Source organism: Dendrobates tinctorius, unplaced genomic scaffold, assembly GCF_039654945.1.
Source record: "Dendrobates tinctorius isolate UK_male_01 unplaced genomic scaffold, ASM3965494v1 ptg000090l, whole genome shotgun sequence".
NCBI lineage: Eukaryota > Metazoa > Chordata > Amphibia > Anura > Dendrobatidae > Dendrobates > Dendrobates tinctorius.
In genome coordinates, this window is record NW_027361758.1 from 12,426,442 (window position 1) to 12,449,666 (window position 23,225).

Sequence of the window (23,225 nt, forward strand, 5' to 3'; positions counted from 1 at the left end):
ATCGTGCACCCGCTGTGTCAGAGGCAGAGCTGGGAATGATGGGAGAGGGAGTGTCAGCTGACGCTCTCTCCTCCTTCGTCATTGCTTTGAACTGTACCAGCGTCATAGATGCCAGTATAGTTCAATGCAGCGGCGGGGGAGTCGGCGCTGACATGGTGCCTCTCTGACCCCCCTCCCGCCCAGCCTGCCCCGCCGCTCTGCTCATAGGGGTTCCATATGCCAGTCATGGCATTAATGCCCTGACTGGCGGCCCTGGGGTCCGGGCCCCTAAGCGCTCAAGGGCCCGGTCGCAGCTGCGACCCCTGCGACCGGGGATGTTACGCCCCTGGAATGAACTGAACGCAAGATATCAGTCCCTGATAACGTCTCAGAGTGGTACGCACAGGAAGAGGAATACCAGCTCAGCTAACTGCCAAATGGCAAATAAAATATAAATAACTCACTCAGCTAACCTCCGAACAGTACAAAATGGGGTGTGTGCAATACCTAGTAAAAACAATAGGGTTTAAGCACGTGGGTTGACAGTGCCCTGTAAACAGCCCGTTCTAACTGCGAACGTGGCCGAGACAGATGCTAGGTCAAGTGAAAAGAAAAACCTGCCTCTCTAAGGAAAACTAGGCGTTCATGCAAGCCGACAGAGCGGCAGTCTCCACCCATGCACACACGATGCAAATGATACTAGTGCACCCGCATGCATCTCTGAGAACCTTTATACATTAGGCTCATGTCCAGACAGACAGGACCTTGCTTGTGGACCAATCTGAAGCTGCCACATCAACCACGCAGCTGACGTCCGAGCACCAATGAGAAGGTGCTACATCAAGGACATGCTCAGAAGGGTGAAATCTGGACTTAGGCTCCAGAGTGCAATGCTGCATATGTATACCATTAGTCACCATAGGCTTAGCTGGAGAGCCAGCAGCAACTACACATGTAGCATAAGCCTGGGCCAAGTGTTGGGTCTGAAGTCTGTGCTGAGCACTTGCAGTCATCCCAGCGGCCAAGCCTGAAAGGGAGACCACAGCGCCAAACAAGGCTTGGGATCCATCCTGTGCAGCAGGAGAATCCCAGCGCCTAATATGAACTTTTTACGTGCTTCAATCGTCTCTTTAGGAGACGAACCTGCCATAATCCGATCACCTGTGCTACACATAGCATGGGTTAATCCCTGCCATGTGTAGCAGAATTGATCATCTGCTTTGAACGCGGCCTCTGGGCAGCGCTCATAACAGAGGCAACCACAGGGGTCTCCTGTAAACCGCAGGTTGTCATGCCAACCCATCAGCGCCCCACGATGGTGTGACAGAGGGACCGATAGGAGGGATTAATGATGCGTTTCTGGCGTGACCAAGTTAAATGCAGCTGTTGGAGATTGAATGCAGCATTTAACATGTTAACAGCCGTGGGTGGATCGTGGTTCCACCCGTGGCTGTTAGGGGCACATGTCAGCTGATGAAGTCAGCTGTCATGTGCTGGAAAACACGCGGGCTCAGTGCTGGAAACCACATGGAATGCAGAGACACTACCTATGACTAATATATAGTCATAGGTCGTGAAGGGGTTAAGCATATATACTATTCATCTATTGTCAAAAATTCTGCTGTCTCCATTTGGCTGCCATCAAAATTTGTTCAGCTCTGCAAAGCATAAAGTTTATTTTACAGCAGAGCCAATGGATTCCATAGCTCGATTTTGGCAGTTAATCTGCCCCTGTGTCTGTCCTCTGTCATCTTCTTTCTGCTGCAGTCAGTGACAGAGATGCTTATCTTGGCTCTGGCAGCATGATGAACCTGCTATTTTGTTAGTAAATGATGGGGTAATTATTTAACGGTAGGTAGTATTTTGAAATGTAGTTTATAGTGTTAATGTTTATGTGAAACTTATAATATTTTTTCATATTTTACACAAATAGACGATGGAAAGTGGCCAAATTATAAAACAGTTTTGTCAGGTTTTTATTTACTTTTGGTAATAATGCCTTTTTGTGACTTTATGGTGATCAGTTTATGAACCACATTTTAAAACTTTGACTGCAATAAAGATATTGCCCTATACAAAAGAGGATATCCGAGTACCGTACATATTTAGTAGATGAAAATATATCAATATTAGATGCATCATTTACTAATCCAACACTAACGTCATTGTTCAAACATTGCTTGCTTAGCCATGTTTGCATAAATAGGCTGTTCTAGGCTGAAACACATATAATATTCCAAGGTAAATAAGGCACGCACCGCTGCTTTTAGTGGCACCATTGACATCTTGTTCCAGCAGAATGATACGTTTTATTGGTATCAAACTACAATCATTGTTTTTATTGGAACAGCCTGCTTTGCCTTACCATAGCATTGCACTTAACGCTTTCCTCTAATGGGCACGCATTGTGTTATTCATCAATGAATCACGTGAATAGAATAGATTTTTAGGAATTTCAGATGTGCTTCTCAAGCCTTCTCTGATATACTCTGTTCAAAATCGTTTAATAAAGACAATCACTTCCAGTCCACCTGATGGTAGTAGTCCAGTATTGGCACAAATAAGCCACAATGCCAAGGTCCAGCCTGGCGCTGACTGTAGCCTACACTAGATTAGATCATTCAGACGTCCATAACTCTTCACATTCACAGAAAATGGTCTGATTTTTGTTTTGGATCTGAGTTTCATCAGTGTTTGGTCAGTTTTTACCATCAGTATTTCATCAGCAATTTTTAATGTATGAAAAAATACAGTGCCTTGCGAAAGTATTCGGCCCCCTGGAACTTTTCAACCTTTTCCCCCACATCATGCTTCAAACATAAAGATACCAAATGTAAATTTTTGGTGAAGAATCAACAACAAGTGGAACACAATTGTGAATTTGAATGAAATTTGTTGGTTATTTTACATTTTTCTGGAAATTCAAAAACTGAAAAGTGGGGCGTGCAATATTATATGGCCCCTTTAACTTAATACTTTGCTGCACCACCTTTTGCTGGGATTACAGCTGCAAGTCGCTTGGGGTATGTCTCTATGAGTTTCGTACATCGAGAGACTGAAATTCGTGCCCATTCTTCCTTGGCAAACAGCTTGAGCTCAGTGAGGTTGTATGGAGATCGTTTGTGAACAGCAGTTTTCAGCTCTTTCCACAGATTCTCGATTGGATTCAGGTCTGGACTTTGACTTGGCCATTCTAAAACCTCAATACGTTTATTTGTGAACCATTCCATTGTAGATTTTGCTTTATGTTTGGGATCATTATCTTGTTGGAAGACAAATCTCCGTCCCAGTCTCATGTCTTTTGCAGACTCCAACAGGTTTTCTTCAAGAATGGTCCTGTATTTGGCTCCATTAATTTTCCCATCAATCTTAACCATCTTCCCTGTCCCTGCTGAAGAAAATCAGGCCCAAACAATGAAGCTGCCACCACCATGTTTGACAGTGGGGATGGTGTGTTCAGGGTGATGAGCTGTGTTGCCTTTACGCTAAACATATTGTTTGGCATTGTTGCCAAAAAGTTTGATTTTGGTTTCATCTGACCAGAGCACCTTCTTCCTCATGTTTGGTGTGTCTCCCAAGTGGCTTGTTGCAAACTTTAAAAACAACACTTTTTATGGATATCTTTGAGAAATGGCTTTCTTCTTGCCACTAGAGTTGAACGAAACAGGTGGGTCAGATTCAAAAGTCGCCGACTTTCGCCAAAGTCTGGTTTCATGAAACGAAACCCGACCACAGTGTGAAGTCGGCCATGTGGTCGGCGACCCAAGCCCCAAAGTCGGGTTTCGCCAAATACTTGCATGTGACTTTTTTCAGCCAATGAGAGAAGCGGAGCATAGCTGGAGTGGGAGTGGGAGAGAGAGAGAGAGATTTTGCCGCCTCTAGGGTTAAAATTCATGCCAGGTGTGTTTACAGTCCTCCACTCACTGCTGACTTTTCTCCCCATTGAGTTGCATTGGGTTTCATGTTTCACGACTTTTCCCTATAGTCGGCCGATTTCGTTCGACTCGACTTTTGAGAAAGTCGGGTTTCATGAAACCCGACTCGACCCTAAAAAAGGCAAAGTTGCTCATCTCTACTTGCCACTCTTCCATAAAGGTCATATTTGTGCGGTGTACGACTGATTGTTGTCCTATGGACAGACTGTCCCACCACAGCTGTAGATCTCTCACACTCACACAGCACCAGTCCGCATCACTCACTCACACAGCACCGCATCTCATACACACACACACACACACACAGCACCGCTTCACTCTCTCACACACACCGCTCCACTTACACACGCAGACACACAGCAGAAACAAAAAAAATCACAAAGCCAAAGACTTATCAGCAGCCTCTCGCACAGCATATGTGTTTATACATTATGTCCAGTATCTGTGTATATACAGCTTGTACAGTATATGTTTTCACCGTATGTACAGTATGTAAGTGTTTATACAGTATGCATAGTGAGTGAATTTATACCCAATTTTCAGTATGTGTTTTATATAGTATGTACAGTATGTACATTTATAGAGTAGGTACAGTAAATGAATTTGTACACTGATTACAGTGTACAATATGCACAGTATATGTTTTAAAACTCTATTTACAGTATGTGTGGTGTATACACTATGCTTGTGTGTGTTTTAGTCCTTACATTGTCATCTTGAATCCGCCAGAATGGATGACACTTTTTCATGCTCTCGGAAGGTATCTGAGTAGGACACCTTAATGTCTAAATAGGGAACATGGATGGGTTATTGAGACAATTGTGTAATAAATTGTATATCTGTCAGATAAATTGAATTGAGGTGTCCAAATGTAGAATCAAGCTTTTCAATTACAGCAGTGTATCGTTTGTGTATGTGTAGATCTTTAAAATGAACTTGTCAGCAGGGTTGTGCACAGTAAACTACAGACAGTGTCAGGTCAGTGCCATTATACTGATTAAAATGATACCTCTGGTGATGAAATCCGTCTTGTGGTTGTTGTTTAATATTTGGTTTCAGTTTTTAGTTAATGATATGCTCGTGCCCTGGGGCAGTCTGTGATTAGGTATTCATAATGCAAAGTGTGACAGGTCGCTGATCCCTCACTGACCTGCCCCTTAGTTAACAGAATGAATATATGTACATATTGCAGATTAAAAAAAAAACCTTCTGCAGGCAGGCGCCAGCCGTGGCCCCTGCGCTGCAGCATCACATGTTTACTACCTGATAATAGCTGTGCTTGATGCTATTCAGATAGTGCAAAAAAAAAAAAATTTTAAAATGGCGCCCGACGCACCTGCGCGGTAGCAGCTATATCTTGGAGAAGGGAATTTTTTTTCTTCTCCAGCAAGATGATGCTGCTGCCAGCTGTGCAATAGCAGCTATCGGATCAACTCTATATACACCGATAGCTGCTACTGCGCAGGCGCGGCGGGCGCCATTTTCAAGTTGATTTTTGTTGTACTATCTGAATAACATCAAACACATTTATTATTGGGACATTAAACATGCGATTATGCCGCAGCGCAGGTGCCACGGATGGCGCCTGCCTGCAGGTTTTTTTTCAGTATATACAGATATTCATTATGTAAACTAGGGGGCAGGTCAATGAGGAATCGGTGACCTGTCAGCAGTCTGCATTATGAATAGATAATTATGAATAGATAATCAGAGCACCACATGCAGACCCCCACAGGCCGCCCGGAGCACGAGCATATCATTAACTACAAACTGAAAGTAAAGATAAACAACAATCACAAGACGGATTTCATCACCCGAGGTATCATTTTACTCATTATAACGGCTCAGACCTGACACTGTCTGTAGGTTACTGTGCACAATCCTGCTGACAGGTTCCCTTTAAGATGTAGTTTTGCACAGGACTGCTTGTAAACCATGCAATGCAAAATGAATGGGTTAAATGAGATAGAAAATATATACAGTAAGTACACATTTGTCCTGGTTTATGCATGGTGACAAGTAGACGTTTTGTGTGTTCTCCGACCGTCTCTACTATGCTTTATATGTAATAAGAGAAAGGCCAAGAGGAATTAAGGGTAAAATCTTCTGAGATATATTGCTGATTTCAGGAGAAATGTGACACTGTGCAAGAGCTTCAGTTCCATTCTGGTTGGAAAGTGAATTTTTAATGCCAAGACTTGTGTTTTCTTGGCTGTCAACAGCAGTGTCATTGCCCAATATAAAGAAGTCTGGCAGCTCCATAAACCATGCTGATTTTAAATTGAGAATAACAGTATGCAAATATGCGCCGGGGGGTTTCATGCAGAAGTTTTTTTGGCTGTACACAATATTTTCTACCTTCAATGTGCAGATATAAAGTATAATGCAGGAATACTATAGTATGTGATGTATGAGATGCATTAACCGTTATTTTGCCAAAACAGACGATGGTATAAATGATATATTTGGGCAATAACTTTAAGATAGAGAACTAAGAAGTGAAGTGTGTAAAGTATATTAAAGTGTACCTAGACTTTTAGGTAAATTTATTATAATTCCGATCTCTGTAGTATAACCCTTTTTCTAAATCATTCTAATAGCAAGTTTTGCTGATAACTTACAGCACGGACCTCCCCAAGTCTGTGCTGCACTAAACCTTGCACTGTCCTGCTTGTCATTTGTATTCAGTGCTGGAGTGAGCACTGTGAAATCTTATGATGCTTTCTCACATATTGAAGACGGTGGGCTAACAGCAGTAGAAGGACACTGGCTAGTTTATTGAAGCCCACTGCACGGACTTTGGTTGGTCCATAGCAAATATCACTATTAGAGTCATTTAAAAAGAGTATTATACTGCAGAGACCTGCACTATACCGTAATCATTTTCTCGTGGAAGTGTAGGCAGTGGCAGGGCCGGAGCAAGGTATTTTGGTACCCTAGGCAGATGAAGCCAATGGTGTCCTCCCCCGATGAACTGTCAGCCCCCAAGCAAATGAATTGGTCGGAGACTAAGGTAACAGGACCCTAACGTACCACACCCTTCCCCTCCATCCGATTGCACTTTGTGTCTCCCTTGCCTTATCTATATGACTTTGCTATTGACATCTTGCGGGATCTGTTGTCCACCTCGGTTGTTTTATGAGGGTCTCCACCGACGCTCATCGTCGACCCGCTCCCGTCTTTGCTCATGGCGATTTAGTGTGGCTCTCGGCCTGTAATATCAGGCTGCGTGTTGAGTCCACTAAACTTGCTCCTCGCTACTTAGGTCCTTTCAAGGTCCTTGAGCAGGTTAATCCTGTGGTCTATCGCCTGTCCCTTCCATCCGATGGAGGGGAACAACCACTTACACTAAACTTGTTACCTTTTTCACCAAAAAATACCAGCAAAGTAAAAAAAAATGGTGTCATTCTTATACTGATTGTGGTTCTGGTGACATTCATGTAGTGATGGTTGTTCTGGTGCTGTATTCATCACAAGTAAAATCATTATCAGTACATAAAAAGAACACCAGAGCCATCAATAGTACATAAATAAGGAACCAGAACCATCATCAGCAATTAAATGTCACTAGAACCACCATCAATACATGAATATATCACTAGAACCACCATAAAGTACATGAATATGGCACTAGAACCACCATCATTACATAAATGCATCACCAGAACCACCATCAGTAAATAAATATACCAGTACCATCATCAACACATGAATACATTACCAGAACTATCATCAGCACAAATGCATCACCAGAATCTTCATAAGTTCATGACTATATCATCAAGCTTAGTTCAGCAATCAATTGTATTGTCAAGTCAGCCTCATATATATTTGTATCACATGCACCTACAACTCCCAGTATGTCCGAAACAATAGTAAGGATTTGCTTGGAGTTGTTATCAATCATTATCAGGCTGAGGACTATACAGGAACTACAGTACTGATGAGACACAGGCAGGATCACAAATAAACTTTTAAATCCAAGTACGTTATAGGTGATTTCTTCTCTGCTTGGATTTGTTCTTTCTTTTCATCTCCATCTTCAGACATCCAGAAGCCATGATGACTTTTCACATCCTCATATCGTCACTGCAGACTTCGCTCTTTTCCGGTCTAATGCAGCACATCCCCACACGGTGCCTTTAAAAATAGGATTGTTATTAAAATGCCCTCTGCACAAAAATATCTTTTTATACTATACCTTAACTAAACCTCCTATTTTAAATGACCTACATACTGTCCACCTTAATGATCTATAGCCACTCCACTGTCTGTAATTATCAGATATAACTGTCATACCGTCTGCCCCATGAACTGCTGCCTATACTATGGCCAGCATATTACCCCACAGTCAGCATTCCCCAGTATAATATGAGCCTCACAGCCAGTATCATCCAGTATTCTATGTACCCCACAGCCAGCATCTCCCAGTATATGTCCCCACAGCCAGCATCCCTCAGTTTATGTCCTCCACAGCCAGCATCTCCCAGTATTATATGTACCCCACAGTCAGCATACCCAAGTATATCCCCACTGCCAGCAACCCCCAGTATATGTTCACCACAGCCAGCATCACCCAGTATATGTCATGTGCCCCACTGTAAGCATTCCCCAGTATAACACAATGGCTCAGTGGTTAGCACTGCAGCGCTGGGGTCCTGGGTTCAAATCCCACCAAGGACAACATCTGCAAGGAGTTTGTATGTTCTCCCCGTGTTTGCATGGTTTTCCTCTGGGAACTCCGGTTTCCTCCCACACTCCAAAGACATACTGATAGGGAGTTTAGATTTTATGAGCCCCATTGGGGATAGTGCCAATAATGTCTGTAAAGTGCTGTGGAATTAATCTCGCTATATAAATGAGTAAAATAAAATAATAAAATAAAAAATATGTCCCCCACAGCCAGCATCCCTCAGTATATGTCCCCCACAGCCAGCATCTCCCAGTATTATATGTACCATACCCAAGTATATCCCCACTGACAGCAACCCCCAGTATATGTTCCCCACAGCCATGTTATGTGCCCCACAGTAAGCATCCCTCAGTATAATATGTCCCCCACAGCCAGCATCCCCCAGTATAATATCCCCACAGCCAGCATCCCCCAGTATAATATCCTCATGTCAGCATCCTCCAGTATAATGTCCCCACAACCCCTCTCGTGATGGCTTCCATTCATTAGTTAAATAGTATAAGAAATTTTTAAAAAAATACTCACGTAATACAGGCTCCCCATCCAGCACTGCCACTGTCACCACTTCTGTGAAGTGCAGCAGTGGACGTTGGATAGCGCAATGACATCATCCTATTGCGCCATCCAACATCCTCTGCGTACGCCATCTCCGACATGGCGCAGGCTGGAGATGGCCTGCATCTTGCTGGAGTTCCCGGCAGAGCAGGGAGCTGGTTATAGCTCCTCTGATCCTGTCCCAGGCGACGCTCACTTCACTAGTATTTACATCTGACAGACGTGAATACAATTGGGTGCAGGGAAGGAACGATGGCCGGGGTGCAGACGGAGAGAAGGATGAGCGGTGTCAGTGACTGATAATGCTACCCTGTGTGCCTGCTCCCTGGCTGTCACTGTGCTGAATGTCTGTGGCATGGGGAAAGTGCTGGGCGGATGCAGGCATTCAGCACAACGTGCCCCCCTCGGGGAGGCAGGAGGTAGTGCCCTAGACATTGGCTTACCCTGCCTACCCCTCGTCCCGGCCCTGGACAATGGTGGTCACAGGGCCACATAGTAAAAGTCCTAATTGGGCCCCTCTTTTATGATGCTGCCAGAGTGACCCCACCACAGTATAATACCACCCACATATGATATCCATAAAGCCCCCCACACAAAGTGAACATAAAGAGGAAGTCAGAAAGCAGCTGCTTTGACTTCCTGTTGATGTTCATTTCGACAGAAAGCGGGGCCAGTGAAGCCAGCACTAATTGGGTGCGGGGCACCAAGTGTCATGCAACCACACACGAGTCGCAGGAACGCGAGTGCCAATGCCACCGGAACGGCATCGGAACGGGAGGTGAGTATAAGCTTTTTTATTTTATCGGAGCCAACCATTTAGATTAAGAAGGGCTTGTCCTGAACAACTCCTTTAAGGTAATTATCAGTTGAAGATATTCTTAACAGTGTGTAAGATGCCACTGCAGAAAGCCACTGGTGTGTAGGAGTAATAGTGCTGATGGTATTTCCTTCTTCAGAAGACAAGTCGACATGAAACACTGCATTCATTTGTAAGGATATTTTGCAAGATAGGCTGGAGGCCATTTACCGTATATGACTAGAGTCTAAAACTGGGAAATGCTAAAACATGTTAGCCTGGTTCTAATTTCTGAACTGCAGATGTGGGAAGTGCCCAAGCTGGAGGCTTTTTTCCATCTGCAAATAACAAGAAGCTCAAGGCTCATTTCATTATAATAGATCTTAGAACTTAACCAAACTTTAATGTTGTGGAAGTTAATACATATGCACTTTCAGAAGCGTTTTTGTATGTTTTTGTTTTTCGTTTGTGTTTTGTTTTTTTACAAATAAATTGTGGACATCTGTACTTTAATGATTTTGGAGCTTCTTGCTTGCTTCTAAAAACTGTAAATGGTCTATAACTCACATGTGCACAATATGTAGTTAAGGGGCCCCTTGTGCCTTAGATAGAATTCTGAATTAATAGATGGAGCCCAAAATTCAGAACTCCCCCATACAAGAGAGGATAATAGCTACTTATCATTAAGAAAGCAAATTGAATGAAATGGAATCTGTCAGCAGTGATTTACTATGTAATCTGACAGCAGCATTGTGTAGGGACAGAGACCCTGAGTCCAGCAATGTATTATTTTTAGTTTACTGGGTGCATCAGTTGTGATATAATCACAGTTTTATCTGCAGCAAACCTAGCAGAGCTAGGATAACCTCATCCAGACCACTGATTAGCAGCTTTCTGTGTATGCTGTGTTTTAGCAGAAAGCTGCTGATCAGTGTTGGGGTCCTGGTTGGACTATTAGGCACAAGACACCTAGTCCAGTAGTGATAAATAATCTCTTGCTGATAAAACACTAATTTTATTGAAACAAAAAGCACACAGCCAAGAAAGTGACACATCGCTTGAATCAGAGTCTCGGCCCGTGCATCATGGTGCACTCAGATTACATATCAAAAACCTGCTGACAGATTCCCTCTAATGTGGAACTGTGTAATCCTTCTTTTCTCCTGTGGAGGCACTCTAGCAGAACTAGTTAGCAATATCTCTGACAAATTACTAATAACTGCTGATCACTAGAGTCCTGGTAGATGGGTAGAAGGACATCCTATGTCAGGTCATCATTGGGGACATCTTTTAAAATAAAAAGCACCCACGGCAAACGACTCTTTTTTCATCAGACAAACTGACAAGTAGTTAAAAATACAGGTAAATAAGGAATCTTCCTAGCAGTCAGCAAGCGGGGTTTGGCTGCCTGAGTGCACTTTATTATTATGGCTGCAGGAAAGTAAGCTATTACTCAAGCTGTCACCCTAAAATAAGACGTTAGTCTGGAATTTATGCTTAAAGTTACTTGGAATAGCGTCTGTCATTAAACAAAGCTGCTACTGCTTGCCTTGGAACTGGAAAGTTTCAGCTTAATTAAAATGTTCTGGTTTATCTCTAGTAGAATCAGTCAGGCATAAAATATTGTGTCGTGGATCAGCTGCAATCCTCCAAATAGTGCTGACTTATTAAAGGGTTTTCCAGGCCTTCAACATTTATGGTTTATATTTAGGATTGGACATCAATATTGGATTGATGGAAATCCTACTCTCAGCAGCCCCACTGATCATCTAATTGAGGGTGCTTTGGTTTTTACTCTTCATTGTTGACCAAGAACAGCTCCATATCTTTCCTAATAGCTGTGTCTGGTACTGCAGCTCTCTGTAGCTCAGTCGTAGGATGTAAGACTGAGCTGAAATACCGGGCACAGCCGCCACAAAAAGTAGGGAGCCTCTTCAGTCAGGGGACCAGGGGGAGTCCTAAGATGCAGACTCCACTGATCTGATATTGATGGCCTATCCTAAGACTGTGAGCTATGATCCAAGATGCCGAACATCAAAAGAACTGTAATATGAGGATGAAAACACATTGGCCCCTTGATTCATCGCTTTTCATGATGGTTTTGATGAGGTGGCAGGGTGGAGTGCGAGATGTCTGATTCATTAAAAGACGTACACCCCTTAGTGAATCAGGTGAGGTGCAAAGTGGTGTGCGCCTCTGTATGCGCCTCACCACAAATTTTACTCCGGTCACAAACTGGAGTAAGATTTGTGGTGTGAGGATTGCCCTCCACAAACCACCCTGTCTCTACCTACTTTGTCCGAGCTGGGTGATTTTTATGTTAAAAATGCAAAAGTCACACAATTCTTCTGCAGTTTCACGTTTCTCAAAAATGTGACTTTTCAAAGCTTTTACTCAAAAATTGTGGTGTAAAACTTTGATGAATTGGAGTCCACTTACATAGCCCTTTTATAAGAAACTGTAATGTGGCCAAAGGGATATTATAATCCTAAAACTATTCACCTTTAGGTCTCTCGGCTATCTGGAGAATGGAAAGCTGATGACCCATGTTTGTCGCCTCCTATCCACTGCATCGTCCATACACCTCAGTGGAGACACGGCTATGCATGGAAGCACCTAGTAAAGTTGTCAAATGAACTGAATTAAAAGCACAGTTGTAGAAAGAAAAATAGGAATATATAATAATAAATGGTGAAAGAAAAATTCAGTTCTGGCAGATAAAGTATATTGTCCTAGCTAATAGTTGTGGTTATTGGTGAGACTATAAAAATTACACCCTCTAGTCGCTAAATCTAAATTCTAGAAGGTTTTGTTTTGGGATATGACAGGGACTTGCTCACTAATAAAATCAGGACACAATTTCCAGTGGTGCTAGGTTATTAGCAGAAATTGAACACTAAAATGAAAGTTAGTAAAAACTGAGCATTACAGCGATCAAGACCATGATTGCAGTGATGTGTAACGTACTAGGCTGCTTAGTTTTGATAAAATTATTGTTTTATCAGCAGGAGATTATCATTAGAAGACTAGTAAACCTGCTGCCATGTAGTCCTATATGTTCATGAGCTCTGTATTACCCCTCCCCCACCACTAGTTGGCAGCTTTCTGGGTACACTGTGCATGAGCAGAAAGCTGCCAATCAGTGGTGTGGGCAGGGTTATACAGAGCTCAGCATTGAGACAACTGGTAGATCTGCAACAAGTAAAACAGTGATTTTATCAAAATGACAGCAAGTAGCTCAGTAAGTGGCACGTATCTGGAAACAGGGTCTCTGCCCCTACATTATGCTGCTCTCAGAACAGGCTGCAAAAACCTGATGACAGATTCCCTTTAAGAGCATCAAATGTTAAGCTACAAAGCATTGTAAAGCACAAATGAATGCAGAGTTAAATGTTGTCTTTGTTGCTTTTATTAATACACCTATAGGCAATATTTTATGTACCTTGATAAAAATCTCAGCAGAATATATCATTCCTCTCCTCTTCAGATACCATATCTTATACTTAAGAACTCCCCTCCAGAGGCAAGGCCAAGGATGCACCCAGTTGTCTTTGGGGAAAGCATAGAAGTAAATCCAGAGCCAGTTCAGGAAATCAGGTAAATTACAATGTTATTGTTTTATCAGCCCCCAGCCTTGAATTCTGTTGGAAGAAAAAAGAAAAACACAATGCACCTAATATTTCTTTACTATCTTATGACAAATTCCATGTGGATGTTTAGCTTAAAAAAATAAGATCCTGTTTATTAAAACATTGCATTTTAGATTTTTGTCTTATTACTGCTGACAAATATTTTCCTAGAGACAGATGAATTCCATAATTTCCTCTAACTAATCTATGCTGCACATTCTGATATTAAGCAAGAACAGTCAGATGGATGATGCTCTCTTTGTACTCTTCAGTATTTAAGAAGAGAATCACCTCCATACGCACATGCTATATTATAACCTTACATGATAATATGTGTCAAATATGTTTAGAACTTTACTCTATGAATATGTCAACAGGAATACCTGCTCATGTGTTCATCTTGTACCCACTTCTATTTCCAGATGTAATTCAGAAATCAAGTATGATTCAGAGAAGCATTTTCGAGATCATGTGTTTTATGCCCCAATTCCAACGGTCACTTCTTTCAGTGAAACAATCATCTCCACCCCAAACTGCACGTGGAGGAATTACAAATCTCAGCTGGTTTTTGAGCCACGTAACAAGCCTCTGAGGTTTGAAAGCACAACTATCATCTACCCAAAACATGCCAAGAACATTTACAGAACAACACTCAACTACAACTGCGGGGGGCCAAAAAAATGGTTTGCCTCCAGTGTACATCTGGAACTATGTGAGGAAACAAGCCCTTGTATGATATACACAGATGATCTGTAATCCAGCACCAGGTTTATCACAACCTCTTTCGAGAGCCTAAATCTAAACAATGCAAACATGGCAGAGAGGATCTGCAGTCTGGATCTGGAAATGATTGAACTTTTCTGACTATAAATGAAATTGAAGAGTTTAACGCTGGAACTGGGTTCACCAGTATCATTCTTATTGATAATTCTTCTTTTATTTTTTCCTGTGTTATTGTATGTAAAACCATTAATGATTTCATTATAATCAGAAGATTTGTTGAAAGGATTTACTATGAGATTTATTGTTCAATCTTGGATGGATCATGAAGTCTCCTTGGCTTTCCAGATAATGTGGTGCGCGATCATCTACCCACCACTGGTGTGTCCAGGGTGAAACTGAGCAGTTATTTCCTTAAAGTTCTGTTATCTTTTAGGGATACAAATGTGTACAAGAGAAGCAGGTCGGGTGGTCAGCTCTTATACAGAGGGATCTGTGCAATGGGTGGCTTGGCTTATGTATCAGCTACCAAAACTTTTGAAAAGTTAGAAAGCTTTGAGACATTTTTGAATTTACATAATGAAGGTTGATTTAAGGAAGGAAAGACATGGCAACTGCAATTATAATTTCCTTTAGTGATTGAAAACGGTGTTGGATCCAACCACTGGCGCAAGGATCAGATAAGCTTTGGTTACACATATATTTTTGGGATTACATCTGTAACCTGACGGCTGAAAGCAGGATGGTATACAGTAAGTTGACTTATTATGGGCTAAGTAGTATCAATGATGTACTTCCCTACTGAAATGTGAGATATAAATGGTAAGCAACAGTAACGTAGTAGATGAATCTCCATCTTTTATCGTCATGTCCATTTTAGTTCTAACATTCTGTACTGGTTAATAACTCCATACGTTGGAGGGTGAGAGTACCATTTTTTTCTGATACATCGCCCCATGATCTCTGTTGATCAGTTCTTTTATATTTTTTAAAAAAAGTCTCCAACTAGTTTTAAAAATTAAAGAACCAAAATTCATCTTTGGTCCTGTCTTATTAAATGTCGAAAGGCTGTGGAGTCGGTGTCCATTTTGGTGGAGTTGGAGCCGGTATAAAATGGCCCGACTGAGACTTCTAAAATATATAATAAATTGGGGTCAGTGCAGGATGTGTTGTAAATGTTTTCATAATAATTTGGGAAAGTTATGAAATTTCCTATAAGTGTCTGTCCTGTTCCTGATCTAAGGACCTCGGCTTTTAGTTGAGATGAATCTGTGCTGCACTTTATGTACATGATCAGTAGTGAGGCAGTGCTGTGGAGTCGGAAGTCAGGGAAATCAAGGAGTCGGAGTCAGTGGTTTTGGCTTACCGACTCCATGGCCCTGACAAAAGGGGGCAGGAAGCAGGGACCCAGGGAGTATGAAAGCGAAAGTAGAAGGGAATAAGTGGAGGATGTTATTGTCTCTAATGTTTTTTATGCCTCCCTATTAAGAGGCCTATGAACATTCTGTCTTATTAATCAGGTTAATGTATTACCAGTGTGCAGAAAAATGCCGCTAAGCGCGGATATATGACAGAGTTAAAAGGGTTATATGAGACTGGACTATCCATACCCAATGCATTGGATAGATTATTAATGTGAGATCAGCGGAAGATTGAAGATCTGCACCCTCATTGATCAGCTGATATGTGTTATGGTAGTTGCCGGGTGTCAGCAATATACAGCCTAGAACAACACCTCTCCCTGCATTGTTTTGCTGTTGGGAACTGTAGTTTATCACCTTTCCATACCTCTCAACTTTTGAAGAAGGGAAAGAGGGTCAAAGGCTGCAGCAAATTTTAGGCCACGCCCCTACCACACCCATTTCACAACTAGTCACACCAATGTCCACGCCCCAACTGCACCCATTTAGCACTGCTGATCGCACTGACTGGTACTGGGGGCACAGTGGCTGGCATTATGGACACAGTGGCTGGCATTATGGGCACAGTGGCTGGTACTGTGGGTACACTGACTGGTACTGAGGAAAAGAAAGAAAGAACAGAGAGAGAAAAAGAAAGAAAGGAGAGAGAAAGAAAGAACAGAGAGGTAAAGAAAGAACAGAGAGAGAAAGAACAAACAGAGAGAGGGATAGAAAGAAAGAACAGAGAGAGACAGAAAGAAAGAGGGGGGAAAGAAAGAGAGAAAGAAAGAACAGAGAGAGAGTGAAAGAAAGAACAGAGAGAAAGAAAGGGGAAAGAAAGCAGAGAGATAAAGAACAGAGAGAGAGAAAAAAGAAAGATTAGAGAGGGAGCAAAAGAACAGAGAGAGAGAGAGAGAGAGAAAGAAACAGAGGGAAAGAAAGAACAGAGAAAGAAACAGAGAAAGAAATATCTTAGAGGGAAAGAAAGAACAGAGAGAGAAAGAAAGAAAGATTCTATAAAGATACTATAGCAGCCCGGCTCCAATTGTAATGCCCACCTGAGCCTCCTGATGCAGGACATATCATGATCCACTTACATGGCCGGCATCCCCGATTCCAAGGCGATCCCGCTGTCCTCGCTGTCGGAGGAGGACACGGTGATGGATCTGAAGCATTCCCTGAAGTGCCTCCATGGTTTCATCACAATCTCCTCCCAAAATCACCTCATTTCCAGTTAGCTTCCAGCACATCACTTCCGGTGGAACGTCACGTGCAAGTTTTAAAGTGCTCCTGTGCCCGCGGGAAAAGTAACCTCCCGTCTGGGACAGCAGGGCAGACTCTCAAAATAGGTGCTGTCCCACTGGGTCCGGGACGGTTGGGAGGTATGAATGCTCCCCTCCATACACCTTGTACATGCACAGCTCCGCACACCTCATACACACACGGTTCCGTATTGTATGCCTTGTACACACATGGCTCCGCTCTGTACACCTTGGACACACATGGCTCCACTCAGTACACACATGGCTCCACTCCATAAACCTTGTACACATGCGGCTCTGTTCCGCTCCATACACACACAGCTCAGCTCCGTACACACAGGGCTCCTTTTTGTACACCTTGTACACATGTGGCTCCGCTCCAGACACCCCGTACACACACATGGCTCCGTACACTTCATACACACACGACTCTGCTCCGCACACCTCGTACACATGCGGCTCCACTCCGCACATCTTGTACACACACGGCTCCACTCCGCACACCTCGTACACATGCGGCTTCACTCCGCACACCTCGTACACATGCGGGTCCACTCCTCACACCTCGTACACATGCGGGTCCACTCCTCACACCTCATACACACGCGGCTCCGCTCCGCACACCTCGTACACATGCGGCTCCTTTCCGCACACCTCATACACACATGGCTCCACTCCGTACACCTCGTACACACACGACTCCACTCCATACATCTTGCACACATGCGACTCTGCTCTGCACACCTCATCCACACACGGCTCCGCTTCCGGTGGAACGTGACGTGCGTGGTTTCCGCCGTGTAATCTGCTGTCACTGTCCGACCGCGATCACGGGAAAGTAAACCTCCCGGCCAGGACAGCGGGATAGGGACTCGAAATCGGGACTGTCCCGCTGTATCCCAGATGATTTGGAGGTATGCCTTTCTAATAAATGGGAGAGACACTGCAGCATTTGGCAGCAATAGCTAAATGATGTATGAGCTGGTGTGTTCCTCTCCCTACATTGCTTACATCCATCAGCGGATCAGTGGGAATATCAGGTGTTGTTCCCTAAACAATCTCATAATAATGACTAAATCTGGGGATAAGTCAGCAATATATGAAGCCTGAAAAAAACTTAAAATAACTAAAAAGCCGTCAGAAATCATTTTTTTCACACAGAATTGTAAATCTCCTGCATATTATTTAGAGAAATAAATCATCACAGAATGCTAGACTTCTCTAAATGAACAAAAACAAAATGGTGTCAAGGGCTGGGAATCACTTTAGGGAAGGGTCTATTCTGTCACTTTGTTTGGCTTGACTTGTTCTATATTACATTCCACAGTGGAAAGGTCTATAATTTTGTACACTTGGGGATTTGTATGTACATTTGGTATTTATTTAGTTCCTCAGATTGGCTATAATAAAACTTAAAATATTCTTGATCTGTATTTTACTATTGTCTACATGTTTGGATAATTCGAAAGTTTGTACTGTTTAATGGTTTATTATGAAATGTACAGTATGTTAACAGGTACTGCCCAGAAACGCCAAGGAAAAGGACACTGCATCATGACCGGCGTTTAAATGCCATCGAAGATGGTACTTTTCAGAATGACTGATGAATAGTCAATGGGTAAAATAACTTTCAAAAGTAAAATTTGTTATCAACCGCAATTAGTCACAATAAATAGCAATCAAGAATGTTTCTCTTTATAAAAAAAATAAGATTTTTTTTAAATTATGGCCATTTGTCATTGTGTTAAATAGATTTTTTTTGTTTGTTTTATGTCTATTTTATTATAGAGCAGGCTATGGGGTGGAGAATTATGAATATTGGTGACCTGTGCATTGTGCTAAAAATGCATTAATACATTTGGTCTTATGTTTTGAAAATTTGAACCAACTGTTATTATGACAATGTTCATATGATTATTTCCTTTTTGCTACATTTTGGTGATAAATAGACTTATATAAATGTGATCCTAATTTATCTTTGTAGAGTGGAGATCTTCATTAGCATGTATAATCACTGCTTAAATATACTACAGCCTGTGCTCTTACGTCGCTTTTCATTATTCTTCCTTAACTTATTATATTTATTGTATATTTGCTTTGTGTTTTCTTCTTTTTGCGTATTTAATTTGTAGCAATCTAACAAAGTCACAACTTGTCAGAATGTCTGTTTTAGTGAATTTCATTATTATAGCTACTGTAGGTTTCTCCTGTCTTACAATTTATAAGACATAATAATGCCAGGGTTGATATCCTCACACACCGTTCGTCTATACAACCAAAGTCAGGGTGCAAAGTACCCAGAAAAGCAACACTCAAAAGAGTGTAAAATGTAAAAAAAAAACTAAGGATTAAATGTAAAAAAGACATGTACCAGAGAGTAAATGGGACATTCAAGAGGATTCAAAAGGGGATAAAATCAAGTAGGCAAAGGTGAGAGGGAGGTTACACAAAAAGTAAATGGTAGCAAGGTAGTCGATATCAGACAAAGCAGGGAATACTAATGAACTTCCATGATTCATGTAAGAATTTGCATGTAAAGCATAATACTGTAAATCAAAGTACCGACTATTAAGACAGTATAGTGACAAAAATAATCAGTTCGTCTATATGTATATCATGCATTATAGTAGTGGAAGATATGAAAAAAACAACTTAATCAGTCTATATCTAATATAAAGGTAATATAAAGCTTACCCATATTGAGGTGAAGGGCTATAACATACAGCCACCAGTGCCCCGACGCGCGTCTCTGTTAGGCTTTCTCAAGTGGAGTGTCACAATACGCTGTATTTACCTTCAAATTCTATGTAAAAATGGCTGTATAATATTTTAAGAAGAGAAAAAAAGTTGTTTTGTCAGCTCACCCACATGTAGACAGGAACCCAGGGCACGGACAACAGCGGTGCAGCAGGAAAACAAATTGATCACAAAGGAAGGTACAGTTCCATGATATCCATAATTTTTTTTTTATTCATAATTCATTAAAAAATATTTTTTATACAATTGGCATAAATGTCACAAGCCTCCTATGGGAAGGTATATAGTAGCATGCGCGTTTCAAACCTTGCAGTTCTTAATTATTGTAAATATTTTAAAGTTTAACCCAATCTTGATTGACAGCTCCCCATTGTTCCTCCTGTTGCTAAGTTCTCAGGCTGTTCAGTACAAGCTACCAGCTTTCTGGAGGGATGGAGATTGGGTGCACTCATGAGCTATTTCATTCTATAACGACTCAAAAAATTCTAAATTTAAAAGGGTTATTCCCATCTCCAACATCCTATCCCAGTATGCAATAGTTGCAAAAATAAATAATATTAGCAAATAATTCAAATTGGAAATGTTATTTAGTTCTTCTGATTCACTTTGTCACTTACCTCATGTGAAAGGCATTGCAGTAGTTTAGGTATCCAAGGTTACAACCACTCATATATGAAAGTTAGTTAGCTATTGGTACCTTATCAGAAGAGCTATACTATGCTGTCGACATGAAATTCTCACCAGATGGTGGTAACAACCCTTTCAATCCACACAGGCAAAGACATCAAACCATATAGGTCCATAAATTATGTTATGTGTAATAATGAGAAATTACACAGGAAAAAAGTATTGATCACGCTTACTTAAATTTATTTAATACTTTTTACAAAAGCCATTGTTGGCTGTGACAGCTTCAAGACGCCTCCAGCATGGAGAAGCTAGTCGCATGCATTAATCAGGTGTGATTTTAGCCCATTCTTCCAATCTTCACATCCTGAAGGTTCCGTGGGCTCCTTCTATGAACTCTGAGCTTTAGTTCTTTCCATGAATTTTCTATTGGATTCAGGACAAGTGATCAGCTGGGCCGTTCTGGCAGCTTTCTTTTCTTTCTATGAAACCAACTGAGAGGTTTTTTTGGCTGTGTGTTCAATACTTATTTCACCCCCTGCATATCAAATAGGATACACTGAGTCTCTGTTATACACAACACACAGGAAATAATGAGACTTTGCTGTATAAATCTCATAGGATACACTGTGACATCAGAGGAGAGCAGCTCTAGATCATTGATCTATCACTGGCAACCATTAGAAAGGAGCAAAAGCAATATGATGAGACATTGCCATCATGGACAATTAAAGGGAATCTGTCACCCCTTTTGTGAGATATCATATAATATCATTCAATTGTGTGTCACATAAGGATTCTCTTAGTGCTTTTGCTTCCCCCTGACCCCGCACCTTTCATGCATAAATACCTTTTTTATATCGGTTCAGATGTGTGTAAACTGCCGCGGTCCGGTCCAATGGGCGGGGCTTATTCAACTGCTCTCCCCCCCCCTGTCTTGCTCTACACAAGAAGAAATGCGTAGAGCAAGACAGGGAGGGGGGGAGCAGGTGAATAAGCCCCGCCCAGCGGACCGGACAGCGGCAGTTTTCACACATCTGAACCGATATAAAAAAGGTATTTATGCATGAAAGGTGCGGGGTCAGGGGGAAGAAAAAGTACTAAGAGAATCCTTATGTGACACCCAATTGAATGATCATTATATGATATCTCAAAAAAGGGGTGACAGATTCCCTTTAAAGGAACAATATCAGAAGAGAAGTAAGCTTCAACACAACAGACAACCCAGTTACGGTAAACCACCTAAAACAGGTATAACCAAGCAATACACAATAGCCTCCCATTGTTCTTATAGAACAGACCATACAGCACTTTTACAAGGAAGGATTTTCAGATGGAACGCTATTTTAAATGACATCCATCACTCTCTATCTTCATTAACAAAGTAAAGAGGCCACAAGGAGGTTGATTTCCCAACTTCTATTCTCTCTTTCCAGCTATCATCTGTATACCTGTAATTCTATGTAAACCACATATAATACATGGTGATTTATTAGGAGCTATACAGAGTGCTATATATATATATATATATATATATATATATATATACAGTGGGGAAAAAAAGTATTTAGTCAGTCAGCAATAGTGCAAGTTCCACCACTTAAAAAGATGAGAGGCGTCTGTAATTTACATCATAGGTAGACCTCAACTATGGGAGACAAACTGAGAAAAAAAAATCCAGAAAATCACATTGTCTGTTTTTTTCATTTTATTTGCATATTATGGTGGAAAATAAGTATTTGGTCAGAAACAAAATTTCATCTCAATACTTTGTGATATATCCTTTGTTGGCAATGACAAAGGTCAAACGTTTTCTGTAAGTCTTCACAAGGTTGCCACACACTGTTGTTGGTATGTTGGCCCATTCCTCCATGCAGATCTCCTCTAGAGCAGTGATGTTTTTGGCTTTTCGCTTGGCAACACGGACTTTCAACTCCCTCCAAAGGTTTTCTATAGGGTTGAGATCTGGAGACTGGCTAGGCCACTCCAGGACCTTGAAATGCTTCTTACGAAGCCACTCCTTCGTTGCCCTGGTGGTGTGCTTTGGATCATTGTCATGTTGAAAGACCCAGCCACGTTTCATCTTCAATGCCCTTGCTGATGGTAGGAGGTTTGCACTTAAAATCTCACGATACATGGCCCCATTCATTCTTTCATGTACCCGGATCAGTCGTCCTGGCCCCTTTGCAGAGAAACAGCCCCAAAGCATGATGTTTCCACCACCATGCTTTACAGTAGGTATGGTGTTTGATGGATGCAACTCGGTATTCTTTTTCCTCCAAACACGACAAGTTGTGTTTCTACCAAACAGTTCCAGTTTGGTTTCATCAGACCATAGGACATTCTCCCAAAACTCCTCTGGATCATCCAAATGCTCTCTAGCAAACTTCAGACGGGCCCGGACATGTACAGGCTTAAGCAGTGGGACACGTGTGGCACTGCAGGATCTGAGTCCATGGTGGCGTAGTGTGTTACTTATGGTAGGCCTTGTTACATTGGTCCCAGCTCTCTGCAGTTCATTCACTAGGTCCCCCCGCGTGGTTCTGGGATTTTTGCTCACCGTTCTTGTGATCATTCTGACCCCACGGGGTGGGATTTTGTGTGGAGCACCAGATCGAGGGAGATTATCAGTGGTCTTGTATGTCTTCCATCTTCTAATTATTGCTCCCACAGTTGATTTCTTCACTCCAAGCTGGTTGGCTATTGCAGATTCAGTCTTCCCAGCCTGGTGCAGGGTTACAATTTTGTTTCTGGTGTCCCTTGACAGCTCTTTGGTCTTCACCATAGTGGAGTTTGGAGTCAGACTGTTTGAGGGTGTGCACAGGTGTCTTTTTATACTGATAACAAGTTTAAACAGGTGCCATTACTACAG

At 41.9% G+C, this 23,225-nt stretch overlaps 1 protein-coding gene across 2 annotated transcripts in view; it reads left to right on the top strand.

Moving 5' to 3' along the window:
• RFLNA (refilin A) overlaps positions 1-19,014 on the top strand; it is a 60,076-nt gene extending 41,062 nt beyond the window's left edge. For both annotated transcript variants that reach the window (XM_073586118.1, XM_073586119.1), the window contains 2 exons: positions 13,446-13,555; positions 14,010-19,014. In XM_073586118.1, coding sequence (XP_073442219.1) covers positions 13,446-13,555; positions 14,010-14,343 — 444 coding nt within the window. In that variant the 3' untranslated portion in view covers positions 14,344-19,014. The remainder of the gene's footprint in view (positions 1-13,445; positions 13,556-14,009) is intronic.
• Positions 19,015-23,225: the final 4,211 nt, after the last annotated feature.